Source organism: Lagenorhynchus albirostris, chromosome 10, assembly GCF_949774975.1.
Source record: "Lagenorhynchus albirostris chromosome 10, mLagAlb1.1, whole genome shotgun sequence".
Taxonomy (NCBI): Eukaryota; Metazoa; Chordata; class Mammalia; order Artiodactyla; family Delphinidae; genus Lagenorhynchus; species Lagenorhynchus albirostris.
In genome coordinates, this window is record NC_083104.1 from 40017966 (window position 1) to 40038309 (window position 20344).

A 20344-nucleotide genomic window follows, 5' to 3' on the forward strand; every position below is an offset into this window, starting at 1 on the left:
GTCCCACACAGCAGCAGAGCACCGCGGGAACAAAAAGAGAAGAAAACACATTGGAACCAGGCACATTTTATTCATTGCTTTATCCCTGGAACCTGGAACATAGTATGGATACTTAAATGGTTGTTGAAGGAATAAATGAGTACAGCTCAAGATAACATTAGATTGTTGGTATCTTTGTTATGTTTGATTCATTCAACTTAAAGAAAAACTGTAATTTGACCTGGTCCACCAATTGAAATTGTTAAATGTGAAATTCTGAATGGCTGAGTTAAAGGATACCTTCATTTGGCTTAAAGAAAATTGATCACCTGCTAGGGCACTGATGGACCCCTCTTCTGAAGATTTGGTGTGTGTTTGCATGCACTGTTAACACACCTTTCTTTAGAAGAATGGGCCACAGTTATAACCTGAGGGCACAAAAGTGAGTTTTCGTTGCATTTTTTTTTCAGAGCAGAGAGGAAGCTACTGCATCAGATGCCTGCAGTGATAATCCTTTTATCAGGCATTAGTAAACCAAAGAAACAGAGGTGTGTTGAGTCTAGGAGGATTCTGGCAGATTATTTGGCCTTGCCTCCCTTGTCGTCGTCATCGTCATCGTTATATGGTAGTTAGGCAGAGTAGGAAAGAAACATGCCTCCGGTTGTGTGTGGAGAGGAGGGGGATTGAAACCTCACCCTGCACCTAGCTGGCTGCCTCGCTGTGCTGCCCCAATAGAAGGTCTCATTACATGTTAGCTCTATGTCCGGAGGAGGAAGGGGTACAAAAGTTGTGGGAAACCAAACCCTTCCAAGACCCCACACTGCTGACAGACTTGTTATCAGAGTATGAAGAAATCTTTTTGAATCTGAGGGAACCAGAAACAGTAAGAGAGTAAATTGTTTGGACATTAATTTCCTTCTTGGATTCGTATGTGTTGTAGTGTTCCAGATCATATTCTATAATGAGAATGTTAAATATCCATGAATAATTTGCCCTACTTGGGAAAGTGTTTTTTCATTCTCAGTTTAGAGCTGGAATGTCAAGTATCCATAGTTGTCTGGAACAAATTGGCAGAATGAGTAGAAGTCAGTGAAATATGGGCTGAATGCAGTTTAATGTTCACATGTGATTTCTACCACAGTTGAATTTTGATTATGGCTACTTGTAAAATGTTTTCTGGCTTTAAACCAAAATAATTTAAATACTTCCATTTATATACCCTGTTTAGCAGAATGTGAAAATAGAAATGGGGCTTATTATGAGTTATTGCTATTTTGAGGGAATATTTTAATTCCTATTTTGTCTGAAGAAAGAGCCTAGTTTTTATCTCTCTCTACTTAGGGTAGCTGTCTATCATGTCACAGGTACACAACAGTCATGGTTTATGATGTCTGTTGCCCTGACATAATTATTAATTGTACTGTTTTTACTCTCAAGTGTATTAATCTGCTCTGACCAGGCAGACTTAAGTCTTTGAATAGGCTGATTTAGTTTAACATAAATTTCTATTGTTTAATAGCCCTGAACATTTAGAAAAAATAAATTATATACTGATTATATTTTAGTATTCAGCAAAAAATATAATGTGAATAAAATTAAATGGAACAAAGGTATTGCAAAAAGTAGAATCTTAATTTGAAGGTTGTATCTCTAACAAAAGCCCACCAGAGTTACCGGTATTTTTATGTCCAGATTAATTTTTTCCCCTCCAAATTGCAGTCATTTGTTCATTCAACAACCATTTATTGGGCACCATCTAGGTGTTAGGCACAGCATATGGGGCTGGGAATACTGAATGGGAAGACACATTCCTTGCTCTCAGTTGGCCAGCCACAGAGCCATTGAGCAATGTCTTATATCACGTGTTTACATGTAAGCACAGGCTGCCATGCAAACACTGAGGAAAGAAGTTCCTGTGTTTAAGAGGAGTGGTACATGCAGGTGTTTCCTAGAGGGTGACCCTAGGAGGATGAGTAAGCTTAGGGCAGGCAGACAGTATGGGGGAGCAAAGTAAAGTATTCTAGATGGATAGAGCAGCTCATGTGAAAGAGTAGAGGAATGTGGGTAAGGAATAGTATGGTTAGCTGGGAATGACACTGAAACATTAAGACTGGCTTATATAGGATCTTATGTGATAAATTTGCTCTGTAATCTCTAGGTTATGGGGAAACATTAAAGGGTTTTAAACCAGGGACTAATATGAACATGTTTTATGCTAAGAAGAGGAGCGTCAGACTGGAGGCAGAGACTCTTTAGTTGGTTGTTCAACTTTTCAAACAGATGGGCAATCTGTCCCTCACCCAACCCTAGATGTTTTTTGGAAGCAAATTCCAGGCATCATCATATTATCCTATCTTTATACCTGTCTGTATCTCTCAAAATCGATTCCTTTTTAAAACATAATTACCCATTCACACACACACCCCAATTCATAATATCAGATGTCCACTCAGTATTCAATTCACCAGTATTTTCCCCAGTTATCTCATTTGTTTGTTTTTTAATAACTGGTTTGTTAGAATTAGAATCTAAAGTTCTCTTAATCCATAGATTCTTCTATAGGGGATTTATTTTCTTTAACACAGTTTGGATTTTGTTTATGTTTTAAAGATGCTTGAGATTTAATTGTGCTTATAACCAGAGGAGGAGAGTAGAGATTAAAAAGCAAGCCTAGGAGGCTGGAGGACTGAATGGCAAGGGACAGTATGAAGGGCGTACTTGCATAAATGCTGTCCTTGGAAAGGAGAATATAAGAATGCATTTCTTATATTCTCTAGTTGGGCAGGTTTTTTTTTTAAATTAAAAAAAAAGATGGAAGATTATACCTCCCTCATAAATAGGAAGGAAAGGAGTAATGGTGGACTCATGTAGGTAAGTTTTCAATAGAGGACAGGGCAGTGGAAGAATATTATTTTCTATAAAGTAAGAGTTTATATGTTGGGATGGAAAATGCTGGAGAAGAGAGTATATGTAACAACCTCTTTGGAGAACAAGAAAGGAAGTTGTGTAGAGATACATGTTTTTATAGGAACAGTGTACTGTTCAGTATGATAGTCGAGTGTCATGGGCGGTAAAAGGAACAGCTGAAAACAATGTAGTGTTTATAGCTAAACTATTGCTAACTTAAGGTGTATTGTAGCCTCATGGTGGCATCCTTCACCTGGGCCCACTCTGGGGAGCATCCTGCAGGATTTCTGGTTTAAGCAAAACGAGCATACTGTGTGTGTGGTTTTTTTTTTTTTTTTTTAATGACATTTCCAAGACAAGCATGCTGGTTTGTTTTACAGCAAACCGAAAAGAAACTGTTAACTCAAAGTCATCATCTCTTTCCTGCTTGAGACCTTCAATGCTTCATTGTTTTCAAATATTGTTAGAGCTCTGGAAGTCTTTAAAAAAAGTCTCCGGCCATTTTAGGGATGGTCAAATACTATTCAAATCAGGAAGGTTGGTGGGCTTTTTGCCTGTTTAGTACAGAGGAGAAAGACATCCTAATATAGCTGGATATGAGCATTTAAATCTATTAAAGAAAGTAGAGTTGGTGGAAAATCTGAGAAAGGAGTTAGCTTTCTTCTGTCTTTTCTATTTTTAGAAAATAGAAGTACTTAAATTTTTATTTTGAAATAATTGCAAATATACAGACAAATGAAACAAAAGAACAAATAAAACAAAGAACTTTTGTATGTTTTTCCAGATTCACCAATCAATAGCATTTTGCCACGACTGCTTTGTCTTTCTACAATCAATGTATGTATGGATATACACGTTGTTTCCCTAGCCAGTTTTGTTTTATATTTGTAATTATAATCTAAGACATTCTCACATGTATTATAGTGTCAACAGTAATTGAAAATATCACTTTCAGGGCTTCCCTGGTGGCGCAGTGGTTGAGAGTCCGCCTGCCGATGCAGGGGACGCGGGTTCGTGCCCCAGTCCGGGAGGATGCCACATGCCGCGGAGCGGCTGGGCCCGTGAGCCATGGCCGCTGAGCCTGCGCGTCCGGAGCCTGTGCTCCGCAATGGGAGAGGCCGCAACAGTGAGAAGCCCCAGTACCGCAAAAAAAAAAAAAAAGAAAAAAAAAGAAAATATCACCTTCAAAGACTGCCTTCTGTCTTATCTGTGAAGCCCTCTTGCCAGCATTAATTTTCTTACTTCTCTTTACGTGTATACTTTAAACATTTCCATTGTACAGTTTAGCCCTTAGTGAGATATTGTTTTATTTTCTCATTTCTCAGATGGCTAAATTTCTATCACAGAACATAGTGAAGCCTGAACTTTGTCTTCGACTTCTTGACTCCGGGGGAAGAGAGGGGAGGTGTTGGGGGAGGGGGCTAGAAGAATGATAGTGGTAATACATAAGCCTACAGTGTAGTATGGAGAGGTGTGGACTAATATAATAGACTTTTTTTTTTTGTGGTACGCGGGCCTCTCACTGTTGTGGCCCCTCCCGTCACGGAGCACAGGCTCCGGACGCGCAGGCTCCGGACGCGCAGGCTCAGCGGCCATGGCCCACGGGCCCAGCCGCTCCGCGGCATGTGGGATCTTCCCGGACCAGGGCACGAACCCGTATCCCCTGCATCGGCAGGCGGACTCTCAACCACTGCGCCACCAGGGAAGCCCTATAATAGACTTTTATAAGTGGAAGGGAGCTTAGATACCAGATATTGGTACAGTGTTTTGATGATATGGGTGAGAACATTGAGGTTTGAAGGAATTCAATGAGTTAATAACTAAGGTCTCTCCAAAGAGCTGGACTAGAACCTTAGTCTGCTGCCCCAATCTATGCTCTTTTTTGCTTCTTTATCTTTTTACTTGACTCTCTAAGTAAATAGCAGAATTCTCCAGAGGGAGAATGTCTCTAAATACTCTTAAGGCATCAGCTCTCAAACTTTTTGGTATCAAGACCACTTTTCACTCTTAAAAATTGGGAAACTTTTGAGGGTGATGAATAGGTTCTCTCTCTTGTGGTGATGGCATACATAGTCAAGATTAATCAAAGTATACAGTTTAAATATGTGGAGCTTACTGTATGTTAATTGTACCTCAGTAAAGCTATTTACAGAATTTTTAAGGACCCGAAAGAGATTTTGTTTATATGGGTTATATCTATCAATATTTTTCAAATTAGATATTACAACTGAGAGACTTTAAAAAAGTATTCGTTAGGGCTTCCCTAGTGGCGCAGTGGTTGGGAGTCCGCCTGCCGATGTAGCGGACACGGATTCTTGCCCCGGTCCGGGAAGATCCCACATGCCGCGGAGCGGCTGGGCCCGTGAGCCATCGCCACTGAGCCAGCGCGTCCGGAGCCTGTGCTCCGCAGCAGGAGAGGCCACAGCAGCGAGAGGCCCGCGTAACGCAAACAAACAAACAAAAAAAACCCTACTTTTTTCCGAAAGGGTAAGAAATGTAAGGAGAAACACAACCTTTTAAAGTTTATTTTAGAACTGAAATAAATTAATCCTATGAAATCTTACTGTTTTAAAAATATTTTTACTAATTTTTAAAAGTTTTAAAAATAAATATTTTTTTTATTTATTTGTGGCTGCGTTGGGTCTTCACTGCTGCTCCAGACTTTCTGTAGTTGTGGTGAGCGAGGGCTACTCTTCATTGTGGCGTGCGGGCTTCTCATTGCGTTGGCTTCTCTTGTTGCGGAGCATGACCTCTAGGCGCGCGTGGGCTTCAGTAGTTGTGGCACGTGGGCTCAGTAGTTGTGGCTCTCAGGCTGTGGAGCGCAGACTCAGTAGCTGTGGCGCACGGGCTTAGTTGCTCCGTGGCATGTGGGATCTTCTCGGACCAGGGATCAAACCCGTGTCCCCTGCGTTGGCATGCGGATTCTTATCCACTGCACTTCTACTGATTTTTAAAAAAAATAAATTTATTTATTTATTTATGGCTGCACTGGGCCCCCGTTGCTGCGCGCGGGCTCACTTCAGCCGCGGTGCTACTCTTCGTTGCGGTACGCGGGCCTCTCATTGCGGTGGCCTCTCCTGCCGCGGAACACTGGGCTCCAGGTGTGCGGACTTCAGCAATCGTGGCACGTGGGCTCAGCAGTTGTGGCTCGCGGACTCTAGAGCACAGGCTCAGCAGTTGTGGTGCACGGGCCCAGTTGCTCCGCGGCATGTGGGATCCTCCCAGACCAGGGCTCGAACCCGCATCCCCTGCACCGGCAGGCGGACTCCCAACCACTGCGCCACCAGGGAAGTCCCACTTTTACTAATTTTAAGAGCTATTTATTTCTCCAAGTTTTTGTTTCCAAAGAGAATTATTAAGCATATATTCTATTAAAACATCAGGGACCTGGTAGAAATCAAACCAACAGAGAATCTTCTTTTCTTTTTTTTAACTGAAATATAGTTGATTTACAGTGTTGTGTTAGTTGCCAGCATACAGCACAGTGATTCAGTTTATACATATGTGTATATATGTGTGTTTGTGTGTATATATATGTGTGTGTGTGTGTATATATATATATACACACACATACATACACACACACGGCTATATATTCTTTTTCAGATTCTTTTCCCTTATAGTTTATTACAAAATACTAAGTATAGCTCCCTGTGCTATACAGTAGTGTGTATATGTTAATCCCAACCTCCTAATTTATCCCGCCCCCGCTTCCCCTTTATTTATCCAAGTTTTTACCACTTTTTCTTCTTCCCTCCTCCATATGCTTGTGAACCTTCCTAGTGACACCGTGGTTTGTTCTTTGATTCATTGTAATTTTTCTGGCTTAAGCAAATGACCAGTACTTCCTGCTGAGTACTTTTGTGCATATTATATCTTGCCAGGTTTTGGGGGGATATAAAAATGAATAGATAGATCAAAGGTCTTAAAATTTAATTTTAGAATTAAAATTAAAATAAATAAAAAATAAAATAAAAAATAAATAATTATAATAAATAAATTAATAATAAAATAAATAAATAAATAATAAAATAAATAAAAATAATATAATAAAATAAAAATAATTAATTAATAATAATTAATAAATAAATTAAAATAAAATTAAATTAAAAGGTCTTAAAATTTAATTTTAGAACTAAAATTAAAATTTAAAAATTATATAGCACAACCCTATTGTGTTTCATGTTTTTTGTGTGGATTTGTTTTGTTTTGGTTTGGTGTTTTACTATAGATGAATGGTTTGTGGTTCTAAAAGTCTCAAGGTCACACCCAAAGTTAAGTGACAGAGCCAGGACTGGAATCTAGATCTCCTGATTTGCAGTCCAGTTTTCTTTCTTTAATATCATATTTCTTTCTGATTTAGATTTCTAGCATGTGAAGAAACCTTTAGACAGCTCTAGGCAAAATACATATTTCTTACTTTTTACACTTTTCCTCAATTAAAGGAACTGGGCATTGCATTTTCATCTTTGTTGGCTGCCTACAGCTAGTTTTTTTTTTTTTTTTAAACATGTAAAGCTTTTAGAATAACATATTTGGCTCAAAAGTCTCTTTCTTCTCTCTTGCTTTTCTCACCTTCCCCTTTCTTCTCTCTTCCTCTACCTCTCTTCCTCCCTTTTTTCCATTCTTCCTTCTCTCCCTCTGTCGTCCCTGCCCCCTCTTTGGCTTCATTCTCAGGCAGATTCAAGGTGGGAAGAATGATTACTGGCAGCCCAGGTGTAGTGTAGCCTTATGGCTCAAGTTCTAAAATGTCTGTATATCAGATTTCCCCAAAGGACTTCGGGTCTGCCTGAATTACAAGTATACTCGTTTGGCCAGGAAAGCAAAGTACCACGATGGACAGCCATACCAGGATCACCTTGAAGGGACTGGGGTGGTTCCCTTTAGATGGGATACAGGCAGACAACTCTTGGATGCCACTCTGTTTGGCCTTTGACACCCTAGCTATTCTCTAGCTGCCCTCTATGGAGAACTGCTGCCCCCAGTAAGTGTGTTCCAGCTAAATTGGTGTGCTCCTTACTTTCCCGTTCTTGCCCGTGGTCTTAACTCATATTTTCCTCTGCTGGATATCTTCTCCACTTTGTCTCTTTCTCAGTCTCCCAGCTCCATTTAATTATATCCTCCTGACTATCCTTCCAGATCCAGTTAAATTCTAATCTCCTGTGGAAGATATTCCAGATCATCCCGTGATCATATTATGTGACCTTTAAACTCCGGTAGCAGCACTTAGTACGTGTTATTGTAGACACTTATCCTATGTGACCCATTATAGTTGTGGGACTATCATGTTCTTCATAGTTTTCTAAGCACTTTCACATATCCTCCCTCAGCCTTATGAAGTAAGTAAGGCAGGTACCAGATGTGAAAACTGAGGCTTGCAGAGATTTGCATTGTTGGGTATATCTTAAACCCTCAGCTAGACTAATACTTGCTGCTCGGTTTTCATAGTGCCCAAGTACAGTGTAATGGTGATGATAGTGATCAGTGTCCGTGAGAGCAGGACTTTTCACCATTTGGTTTGCTGCTGTATCACTAATACCTAGAACAGTGACTGGCACATAGCAGGTGCTTAAATAGATAATTGAATGAGATATGGTTTAAACTTCAGGGGCTTGGACTGGGTGATCTCCTAGGTGCCTTCTTCTCTAAAATTCTAAGGTTGCCACTGGGGCAGGGGATGGGGGACAGATTTGGAAAGAGCCAAGGACATGAAATAGAAGCGGTCACAGATTTGGTTTTTTTTGTTAGTAATATGCAAATTATGACCACTAATACTGTTTATAAGAAATCTATCTGTCAATTAATAATTCAGAGTAAAATAATTCTTATTGGTGCTTCTTGTTTTTCTATTTCTTTTTTTGAACTCCCTATAAATAACCCAAATCATGTACACCAGCAGTGTACAGCAGATAGGGAAAGAGATCAAAAAGTATTGAGGGCTTCCCTGGTGGCACAGTGGTTGAGAGTCCGCCTGCCGATGCAGGGGACACGGGTTCGTGCCCGGGTCCGGGAAGATCCCACATGCCATGGAGCGGCTGGGCCCGTGAGCCATGGCCGCTGAGCCTGCGCATCCGGAGCCCGTGCTCCGCAACGGGAGAGGCCACAACAGTGAGAGGCCCGCGTACTGCAAAAAACAAAACAAAAACAAAAAGTATTGAAAAGGTGGGAAGTTTGCCTGGGGAAAACTGAAGTGAAGAACCTCAATCCCTGTTTTTTTTGAATATTTCATATTTCTTGGTGCTGTTAATTCAGAGCTGCGTAATCACCAGTTGATTCGTTCTTGCTGTCTTATTGCTCTCCTGAGGATTTTGTCTTTTGTTTCCGTCAGCCTTGCGACTTTTTCTCCAGCACCATCTAAAAATCAGAATGTGGCAGATATCAAACTGGCCCTATATATCTGCTGAAATAATGATGATTACATATAAGCTACTACAGAATATTAAATCACACAGTTAACCCAGTTGGACTATAGTCAGCTCTGGAGAACTTCCTTGTGTTGAAATGCCATTTAAAGTTGGCTCTCTTAAAGCCAAAGGAGGGACAGAAAAGAGAAAGAATCCTGGGGAGAGACCAAAAGGGGGAGGGAGGGAGTGCTTTGAGGGGATGGAGAGGTTGCATTTCAGCCTCTGGAGGTCTTAGACATGAGTTTGCCAGGGCCACATTGCAGGATGTTTTAATTCCCTTCTGGTAGTAGATGCCATAGCTGAGCTGTATTGCTGAGTTTTTCTCTAATCCCTGTCCCCAGGTTGTACCATAACTAATGGTGTATTTACTTCTGTACCTTTGTCATTTATTGATAGTTGACCTAGGGAATAGCTATGTGTGGAACATCCTCTACATCCGTTGTAAACTGTTATTGATGAAAGATGATTATGATGATCAGTTTCCATCTTAAAAAGATATTCATGACAGATACTGCCTGAATTTTAGAAAAAGTCTCTCCTGAAGAATTGATTTGCTTCCTTCTCTTATAACTTATAGCAGAAGTTTCTTAGTTGTGTGCAGGTCTGGAGGCCTGGAACGTTCAGAGAAGAACAACTGCTAGAGGCTCTCTTTGACAGGTAGAACTTGGGAGGCTTTGTCGTGTACAGTCTACCTTCAGCAGATAAGTTTCTCAGAGATTAGGCATTTCACTTATATAAGAAGAGTTTTAATTATACAATTATAATTGAAATATCTTAAGTAAAAATACAGTATATTATCCCCCTTCCATTCTTGCAGGCGTGGAAGATAACTTAAAGTCCACAGATTTATTATGCTTAAGTAAAAATGTTTAGAGAAAAAAAAATGGCCTCAGATATCTAACATTCTCTTGGGATGTGTTCCTGAAGGAACATTTCAGGGAATGTAATCTAGGATAAATTTTTTGTTTCATTCCTCTTCCTCCTCTTTCCTCAAATGCTTCAGGTAGTTGAAATTAGATTTAGGTGATTCTATGAAACATGAAAATAAAGGACAATCATGAAGGAGAAAATTTGTACCTCAAGGCAACCTTATGAGTTAGCTAGTAATAAAGGAGGGACAGTTCTGCCACTTACCCTCGAAGTTTGTCTTGAGATTAGCAGCAGGTATCTGGATCTTTTTGAAGTACCCTGTGGTTGAGCCTTCTCCTTTTCCCAGGTACATCTTTTTAAAGTCCTAGTCTTTTTTCCAGAAGCAGGGCAGTAGGGAAACTTCAACCGTGTTCGTACTGTAGCTATTCAGCCTTTCAAAACTTCTTTCCTCACTCACTTCCATACCCTTCTCCACAAAAATTCATAGCCCCCAACAAGGGAAGTATATACTAAAGGCACATACCTGGGAGTCCTAGATTTTTTTTTTAACCACTTTATTGAGATATAATTTACATACTATAAAGTTCACCCATTGTAAATTTACAGAGTTGTGCATTCATCACCACAATCCATTTTTCAGAAATTTTTTTTACCACCCTTAAAGTTATCTTGAGTCCATGTACACTCAATCCCCATCTCTATTTACAGTCTAGGCAACCAATGATTTGCTTCTTATCTTTATAGTCATCTTTTCTAAAAAACTCATATAAACAGAATCATACAGCATATAGTCTTTCATGTCGTGCTTTTCTCACTTAGCTTATTAATGCTTGTAAAGTTCATCCATCTATGTTGAGGTGTTTATCAGTATTTCATTCCCGTTTACAGCTGAACAGTATTCCAATATATGTACCATATTTTGTTTATCCATTCATCAGTTGATGAATTTGGGGTTTGTTTCCAGTCTTTAGCTATTATGAATAACATGGCTGTGAACATTCATATATTGTCTTTGTATAGATATTTGTTTTCATTTCTCTCGGGTAGACACCTAGGAGTGGAATTGCTGGGTCATGTGATAAGTCTAACACTTTAAGAAACTGTCAAAGTCTAGATGTAAACTCTTACATTTTTCAGCAAGGGTGCCAAGATAAGTTAATGGGGGAAGCACAGTCTTTTCAAGAAATGGTGCTGGGAAAACTGGATAGCTGTATGCAAAGGAGTGAAGTTAAGACCCCTACCTAACACCATATAAAAAATTAACCCAACATGGATCATATACGTATATGTAAGAGGTAAAACTATAAGACTCTTACAAGAAAACATGGGCATAAATCTTTGTAACCTTAGATTAGTCAGTGGTTTCTTAGATACAACACTGAAAGCACAGATGACCGAAAAAGTACATAAACTGGACTTCATTGAAATTAAGAACTTTCGTGTTCCAAGGACATCATCAAGAAAGTGAATCTTACATTTCAATAATGAAAAAACCAAGTAGCTTAATTTAAAATTGGGTAAATTATTTGAATAAACCTTTCTTTGGGGAAGAAAAACATAAAAGTGACCTTAGATAAGCACATGAAATAATACATAACATCATTAGTCATCAGGGAAATGCAAATCAAAACCATGATGAGGTACCACTTCACACCCATATCTAGAATGGCTAAAATAAAAAAAGATAATAGTAGGTGTTGGTGAAGATGTGGAGAAATTGAAACCCTCAGACATTACTGGTGAGATTATAAACTGGTACAGCCATTTATATACATTTATGGAAAAGTTTGGCAGATCCTCAAAATGTTAAACATAGAATTGCTGTATCACCTAGCAGTTCAACTGCTGAGCATATATACCCAATAGAATTGAAAACGTATGTCCACACAAAAACCTGTACTTGAATGTTCATAGCAGCATTATTTACAAAAGCCAAAAATAATCAGATGTCAATAGTGGTACCTTATAACTTTTGTTTCCTGTTTCTATTTGAAGGGTCTCCAACTGAATTCCTTGAAGAGAAAATGGCCTACCAGGGATATCAGAACAGCCAGAACTGGCCAGAAAATACAAACTTTTGCTTTGAACCCGAGCAAGTGGTGAATCCTATCCAGACTGGTAAGTTCAAGGCTTGCTTGTGACTGCTGAATGTGAACTATGACATAAACATGGAAAAGCCACAATCACCACTATTTAAGCTGTTTTCCAAAGCAACTGCAACATTTTATATTCCCACCAGTAAATGAGATAAAACATTTCAGCCTAAATATGGCTTGTAAAGCACAACCAAGGTATAATTATTTCCCCTGAACATTTAGTTGACCCTTTCTCCTTTCTATTTATCCCTTCTTCTGAGGCAGGTACCCCTTTGTTTTCTCCCCTTCAAAACCTGTTTTGAGTAAAAAGCTGAAATTCATATTCATTGAGGACTAAATGATCAATAGTACCTTAGAACCTTAGTTCTTCCAAAAGGAATTATTATAGTACTAATAGCACCATTTGTCAAATGCCTATTTTGTGCCAGGCACAGTACTAGAGCCTCAATATACATATTATCTGCGTTTCTTACCTAACTCTGCCAAGTATATATTATCCTCATTTGACAAAAAAAAGAAAACTAAAACTTATACCCAATTTGTATAAAATTCTAACTAATTTATAGAGACAAAAAAAAGCCTATCTGTAGTTGCCTAGAGTTGGAAGTGGTGGGAGGGATGGACTGCAGAAGCACCTCAAAGCAGTAGTTGATACCTCCATGTCAGAGTTAATGAGGTTGAGAGCTCAAGTTATTTGTTTCCACTTATATATGGTTTCTTTTTTGCTATCTAACTTAAAAGGTGCCCATAACTGGTTCCAGATGTTCTAGTACTTGATGTTCTGTACCACTCTCCAGTCATTAGCTGTCCCAGATATACATAATTTTTGAAGAAAGCTTTAATGAGATGTAATTCACATACCATACAATTCACCCATTTAAAATGTACAATTGAGTGGATTTTATTATATTTACATATATGTACAGCCATCATCAGAGTCCATTTTAGAATATTTTTTGTCACCTCATAAAGAAACTCAGTATTCCTTAGATTTCACTCCCATCTCCTTATCCACCCCAGCCCTAAGCAACCACTAAATCTACTTTCTGTCTCTATAAATTTACCTATTCAGGACATTTCGTATGAATGGAATCATCATGTTAATATGTGGTCTTTTGTGGCTGGCTTTTTTCATTTGGCCCAGTGTTTTCAAGGTACATGCATTTTTTGGCATGGATTAGAACTTCATTCTTTAAATGGGCATGTAATATTTTGTATGGATACACTGCATTTTGTTTATTCATCAGTTGATGGACATTTGGGTTGGTCTCCCCCTTTTTTTCCCCAACTATTGTAAATAATGCTTTCTAAAGCATTCGTGTACAAGATTTTGTGTAGATGAAGGAATGTAACCTGGATTGGAATTGCTGATCATATGGTAACTCTGTTTAATCATTTGTGGAATTGCCAAGCTGTTTTCCAAAGCAACTGCAACATTTTATATTCCCACCAGTAACCTATGAGGTTTGTAATCACTACATCCTTGACAACACTTGTTTTCCCTTTTTAAACAATTATAGTAACCTAATGGGTGTGAAATGGTATCTTGTGGTGATTTTGATTTGCATTTTCCTAATGGCTGATGATGTTGATTATCTTTTTATCTTTTCATGTGCTTATTGGCTATTTGTATATCTTCCTTGGAGAAATGTGTATTCAGATCCTTTGACCATTTTCTAATTGGTTGATCTTTTTGTTGTGCTGTAAGAATTCTTTATATTTCACATATTAGACGCTTATCAGATTTATGATTTGCAACTATTTTCTCCCAATTTGTGGGTTATCTTCTGGTTTTCTTGGTAGTGTCCGTGGAGCACAAAAGTTTTTAATAATTAATTAATTAAATTTATTTATTTTTGGCTGCGTTGGGTCTTTGTTGATGCACATGGGCCTTCTCCAGCTGCGGCAAGCAGGGGCTGCGCCTCACTGCGGTACGCAGGCCTTTCATTGCGGTGGCTTCTCCCGTTGCAGAGCATGGGCTCCAGGCGCATGGGTCTCAGTAGGTGTGGCACATGGGCTCAGTAGTTGTGGCACATGGGCTCAGCTGCTCCGCGGGACGTGGGATCCTCCCGGACCAGGGCTCCAACCCATGTCCCTTGCATCGGCAGGCGGATTCTCAACCACTGTGCCAGCAGGGAAGCCCAGTTTTTAATTTTGATGATGTCCACTTTATCTAGTTTTTCTTTTGTTGCTCAAGGTTTGGGGTCATATCTAAGGCTCCATCGCCAAATCTGAGGTCATGAAGATTTATCCTTATGTTTTCTTCTAAAAATTTTATATAGTTTTAGCTCTTATATTGAGGTCTTTGATCCACTGTGGGTTAATTTTTGTGTATGGTGAAAGGTGTAGGGGTCCAGATTCATTGTTCTTCATGTGGATATCCAGTTGTCCCAGCTCCATTTTTTGAAAAGTCTATTCTTTCCCCATTGAATTGTCTTGGCACCCTTGTTGAAAATTTGTTGACCATAGATATACAGTTTTGTTTCTCAGCTCTTAGTTCTGTTCCATTGTTCTGTATGTCTGTCCTTATGCCAGTACTACACTGTCATGGTTACTGTTGCTTTGTGGTAAGTTTTGCAATTGAGTAGTATGAGTCTACCTACTTTGGTCTTCTTTTTTTTTTTTTGCGGTACGCGGGCCTCTCACTGTTGTGGCCTCTCCCGTTGTGGAGCACGGGCTCCAGACACGCAGGCTTAGCGGCCATGGCTCACAGGCCCAGCCACTCCGCGGCATGTGGGATCTTCCCCGACCGGGGCACGAACCCATGTCCCCTGCGTCGGCAGGTGGACTCTCAACCACTGAGCCACCAGGGAAGCCCTGGTCTTCTTTTTGATGATTGTTTTGGCTATTTTGTATCCTTTGGAATTCCATATTAATTTTAGAGTCAGCTTGTGAATTTCTATAAAGAAATCAGCTGGGGGACTTCCCTGTGGCGCAGTGGTTAAGAATCTGTCTGGCAATTCAGGGGACATGGGTTCGATCCCTGGTCTGGGAAGATCCCACATGCCATGGAGCTACTAAGCCTGTGCACCACAACTACTGAGCCTGCGCTCTGGAGCCCGCGAGCCACAACTACTGAGCCCTCATGCCACAACTACTGAAGCCCACACACCTAAAGCCTGTGCTCTGCAAAAGAGAAGCCACCGCAATGAGAAGCCTGTGCACCACTGCAAAGAGTAGACCCCGCTTGCCGCAACTAGAGAAAAACCGCAGGCAACAACGAAGACCCAATGCAGCCAAAAATAAATAAATTAATTAATTAATTAAAAGAAAAAGAAATCGGCTGGGATTTTTGGTAGGAATTGTGTTAAATCTGTAGATCAATTTGGGGAGTTTTGCCATCTCAACAATATTAAGTCTTCCAATCCTTAAACTTAGAATGTTTTTCCATGTGTTTATACCTTACTTCTTTCAGCAATATTTTGGTAGTTTCCAGAGTGTAAGTTTTATACTCCCTTTTGTAAAATTTATTCCTAATATTTTATTGTTCTTTATTCTTATGAATGGAATTGTTTTCTTTCATTTTCAGATTTTTCTGAATCTGAATTGGTTTTTGTATATTGATCTTGTATCTTCCAACCTTGCTGAACTCATTAGTTCTAATAGTTTTTTAGTTGATTCCGTAGGATTTTCTGCGTATAAGATCATGTCCTCTACAATAAAGTTTTACTTCTTCCTTTCTAATCAGGCTGCCTTTTATTTCTTGTCCTTGCTTAATTGTCCTGACTAGAACCTTCAGTACAATGTTAAATAGAAGTGGCAAGAGCAGACTTCCTTGTTTGTTCCTGGTCTTAGTTAGGGAAAGCATCCAGTCTTTTACCATTAAGCATGGTCTTAGCTGTGCGGTTTTTGTTGATGTCGTTTATCAGATTAAGGAAAATGCCTTCTATTCCTAATTTGTTGAGTGTTTGATTTATCGTGAAAGGGTGTTGGGTTTTGCCAAGTGATTTTTCTGCATCTATTGATGATCATGTGGTTTTATTTTTTTAATTCTGTTGTTATGTATGTATTCCATTAATTGATTTTTGGATGTTAAACCAATGTTGCATTCCTGAGATGGATCCCATTTGGTCATGGTATATAATGAGTTTTATATGCTGGCACATATGTAAATATTTGTTGAGGACTTTTGCATCCATGTTCAGAAAAGATACTGGTCAGTAGTTTTCCTTTCTTGAGATGTCTTTGTCTAGTTTTATATTAGTGTCATACAATGAGTTGGGAAGTATCCTCCTCTCTTTAATATTTTTGGAAGTGTTTGTGAAGAATTGATTTTCATTCTTCTTTAAATATTTGGTAGATTTTATCAGGGAAGCCATCTCAGCCAGGGCGTTTCTTTGTGAGTAGTTTTTAATTACTGATTCAGGGCGATGGCTCCAGTGATCCCCACCTCCTAGTATTCACACCCTTGTGTAGTCACCTTCCACATCGTACCATGCTTGGGCTATGTGACCAATAGAATAGATGGCAGAAATAATGGTATGCCATTTCTAAGATTAGATTACAAAAGACACTACAGTTTCTGTCTTGGTCACACTGGGTTTACTCACCCTGGCGATAGCTGCTGCTGTGGAGAGGCACACGTGGGGAGGAACAGAAGCCTCCAGTTAACAGCCATGTGAGTAAGCCATCATCATGTAGGCAGGTTCTCCAGCCCCAGTCAAGTCTCCAAATGATCACAGCCCTGGGCAGTACCTTCACTGCAGCCTTGTGAGAAACTGTAGTGGAGGTGGGGAAGAAATAGATTCTGGGAGACATTTTTTTTTCATTTTATTTATTTATTTTTTGGCTGTGTTGGGTCTTTGTTGCCGCACACGGGCTTTCTCTAGTTGCGGTGAGCGGGGGCTACTCCTCTTTGCGGTGTGCAGGCTTCTCATTGTGGTGGCTTCTCGTTGCGGAGCTCAGGCTTCAGTAGTTGTGGCATGCGGGCTCAGTAGTTGTGGCTCGTGGGCTCTAGAGCCCAGGCTCAGCAGTTGTGGTGCTCGGGCTTAGTTGCTCCACGGCATGTAGGATCTTCCTGGACCAAGGCTCGAACCTGTGTCCCCTGCATTGGCAGGCAGATTCTTATCCACTGCGCCACCAGGGAAGCCCACTGGGGAACATTTTCAAGGTCAAGTCAGCTGGATTTCCTGACGACTTGGATGTGGTGTATGAAAGAGAGAAACCAAGGATGACTCCAGGGTTTTGGACCAAAAAGATAGAATGCCATCAGAGATGGGAAGACTGTAGGAGGAGTGATTTGGGAAACAGGTTACATTTTGGCTTTATTTTATACATTAAGTGTTGGCAGTTTGATACAGAAGTCAGGAAATAAAGGGAGAGGTTGAGATGACTGGAGATACAAATTTGAGTGTCATCATCTTATAGATGGAATTTTAAACTGTGAGACTGGATGAGATCACTAAGAGAGGGAATGTATGTAGGTAGAGAAAGAAAAGGTCTTCCTCTGTCCCGCAACCACTCAGTTCTTTAGCGCTCAGCTTAAATATTTTTCAAGTGAAGACCTTCCTTGACTTGAACTAAAGTATATCCATCTCCTAAATGTTTTCAACCCTGATTTATACATCTTTGGGTTTTTAGAACACACAGGGTCTGCCATATCATATGCACCTAGTAAAATAGTAATGAATAAATGACAGAACTTTGTAGAAATCTTTGATTTTTACATGTGATTTAGCATTCTTCCCCTCCTAATGTGCGAACCATACAACAGTTATTCTCATTGCTGGTTTAAGTGTCCTGTTTTCCTTCAGTGGAAGTGTGAGAGGCAGAGCAAGCAGCAGGTACCCCAAACCAAGTTAAGACTGGGGAGAATGAAGCTTTCTAATCTGTCTAGATTCTAGCTCCTCTGCTGTTCTGAAGCAGCAGCACTGGGGCCTCCTCCAGCCCCAGCAGTTTCTCAGTTTCCTTTCTGCTCGTTCATATTCTGCAGTGCCGTGCTCTCCCCTAAGCCTGAAATCCCTTACTGTAAGAGGGAGGGGCAGCTGCTTCAGAGCCACAGGAATGAACATTCACTTAAAGCCTGGACTTCAGTGCAGCTGCCTCTGACAATGGAAGTGCCTAAAGGGAATTAGCATTCCCTGAGAAACTAGTTAGAAATGCAGATTCTTAGGGCCCAGCAGTGTGTTTTTATAAACTTTCAGGCTAATTCAGATGTGTGTTGCATTTCGAGATGGCCTCCTTGGAGAGCAGAATTCTTGCTTGGCCTAAAGGGCTTTGCTCTTTTTTCATGTAAGAAGGTGCAGAGTTTACCTGATGTTTTCAGTGCCTTTACTCATGCCAACTCCTGAGTCTAGAGTTCATTCTTTCCAGGTACCAGCAGTTCACCTTGTCTCATTCAGACAGCTTTTGAAATGCAGTTTTCTTCATGCTCTCCACAGGAGGTGAAAATGTCTCTTTTACTTGTTCTGTGTGTGTGTGTTTTTTTTTAATAACCTAAAATGAATGTCTGCTCTGTAAATACATATTGAAAGTTTATATTTGTACTCTCACCTCCTAATATATTATAGACTCGAGCATTAGTTGTAGTTTTAGTTTTATGTATTTGTTGGCTGTCTGATTTAGATAATTAAATCTTAGAGAATATGAGATTATGTATTTTTAACTTGTCTCAAGTGAATTAATGAATATTTGATTCCCTACCACATTCAGTCACATATTATCTCAACATATTTAACTCACTGTTGACGACACACATGTAGCTAATCAGTATTCATCAGAGGATAAAAAGGAATGATAATCTTTCTAGTTGTGTTCAATGGGAATGAGTTTTAAATTCCTTCTTTATTCCAGATCCCTTTAAGATGCACCATGATGACAGCCTGGAAGATTTGCTCTTTCTCCCCAGTGGAACAACCAGTGCTTCAGCATCTGCAGAACAAAATGATCCCCTGAAAGACAGTTATGGTATGACTTCTCCAGCTGGATTTATTTCTTAACTCCATCAATTAATTTGGCTTTTCACCCATCACCTTTGAAGTGAATCACTAGGCAAAGTCATGTTTAGGGGCTCTGGCTCTGACAAGGCTCCTTCTAGATTAGTCACAGAGAATTCATAGTTGGGCTGCTCAGGTTCAGCTCACCTCCTCTCATGGGATCTTGAATCCTATATCCTAGGGCCAGGTTCTGTCTCCACATTTTTATTAGTTCATGGCCTTCTGCAAGTTATGTCCTCCCTAAACTTTGGTTTCTTTATAAAATGGGGCCACCACTTGTTCTTACCTTAAAGATGTGGTGTTGATGAAATAAAATTTATGTAAAAGTACTTCGCATAGTTTCTGGTACATGGTAAACTAAACGTTAAACAGATCTTAGTTATCAATTAGTAGTTTCCTCATTCCTGGTTTTGTATAACTTAACATGAATGTGGCCAAGGTACTGTAGGGCAGGCAAAACTTTACTTCTACCCATCTTTGGTGTTCAGTTGAGACTCTATAGACAGGTTAATAAGAAAAAAACAAATAGTTTATTAACGCATGCAACATACATCACATGGGAGGAAAGTAACTCAAAGGTGTAGCTTAGAAATTCAGTTTGGGACTTCCCTGGTGGCACAGTGGTTGAGAATCCACCTGCCAATGCAGGGCACATGGGTTCAAGCCCTGGTCTGGGAAGACCCCACATGCTGCAGAGCAGCTAAGCCCTTGCACCACAATCACTGACCCTGCGCTCTAGAGCCTGTGAGCCACAACTACTGAGCCCGCGTGGCAGAACTACCGAAGCCCATGTGCCTAGAGCTCATGCTTCGCAAGGAAAACCGGCGCACCTCAACAAAGAGTAGCCCCTGCTCGCTGCAACTAGAGAAAGTCCGCGTGCAGCAACGAAGACCCAACACAGTCAAAAATATATAAACAAAAAAGCAAAATAAATAAATTTATTTTAAAAAAGAAAGAAATTCAGTTTGTGTAGCATCCTCAACAAAGAATATTAAATTTGTAGAGAAATGACAGGATAAAGGAAAGCAGTTTTACACTTCCAAGAGTCATACTTCGGGAAGGTAAGTATATGAGAGGGAACTAATGGAGTCAGGTTTGTTTGCATATTCTTTTGGTGCCCTCTCTGGCCTGATAAGTGTCTCTTGCCAGTGAA

At 39.9% G+C, this 20344-nt stretch overlaps 1 protein-coding gene across 19 annotated transcripts in view; it reads left to right on the forward strand.

Moving 5' to 3' along the window:
• The window catches only part of MAP4 (microtubule associated protein 4), a 171370-nt gene that overhangs the window by 99620 nt on the left and 51406 nt on the right, over positions 1-20344 (forward strand). For all 19 annotated transcript variants that reach the window (XM_060162066.1, XM_060162071.1, XM_060162074.1 and 16 more), the window contains 2 exons: positions 12156-12278; positions 19049-19162. In XM_060162066.1, coding sequence (XP_060018049.1) covers positions 12156-12278; positions 19049-19162 — 237 coding nt within the window. The remainder of the gene's footprint in view (positions 1-12155; positions 12279-19048; positions 19163-20344) is intronic.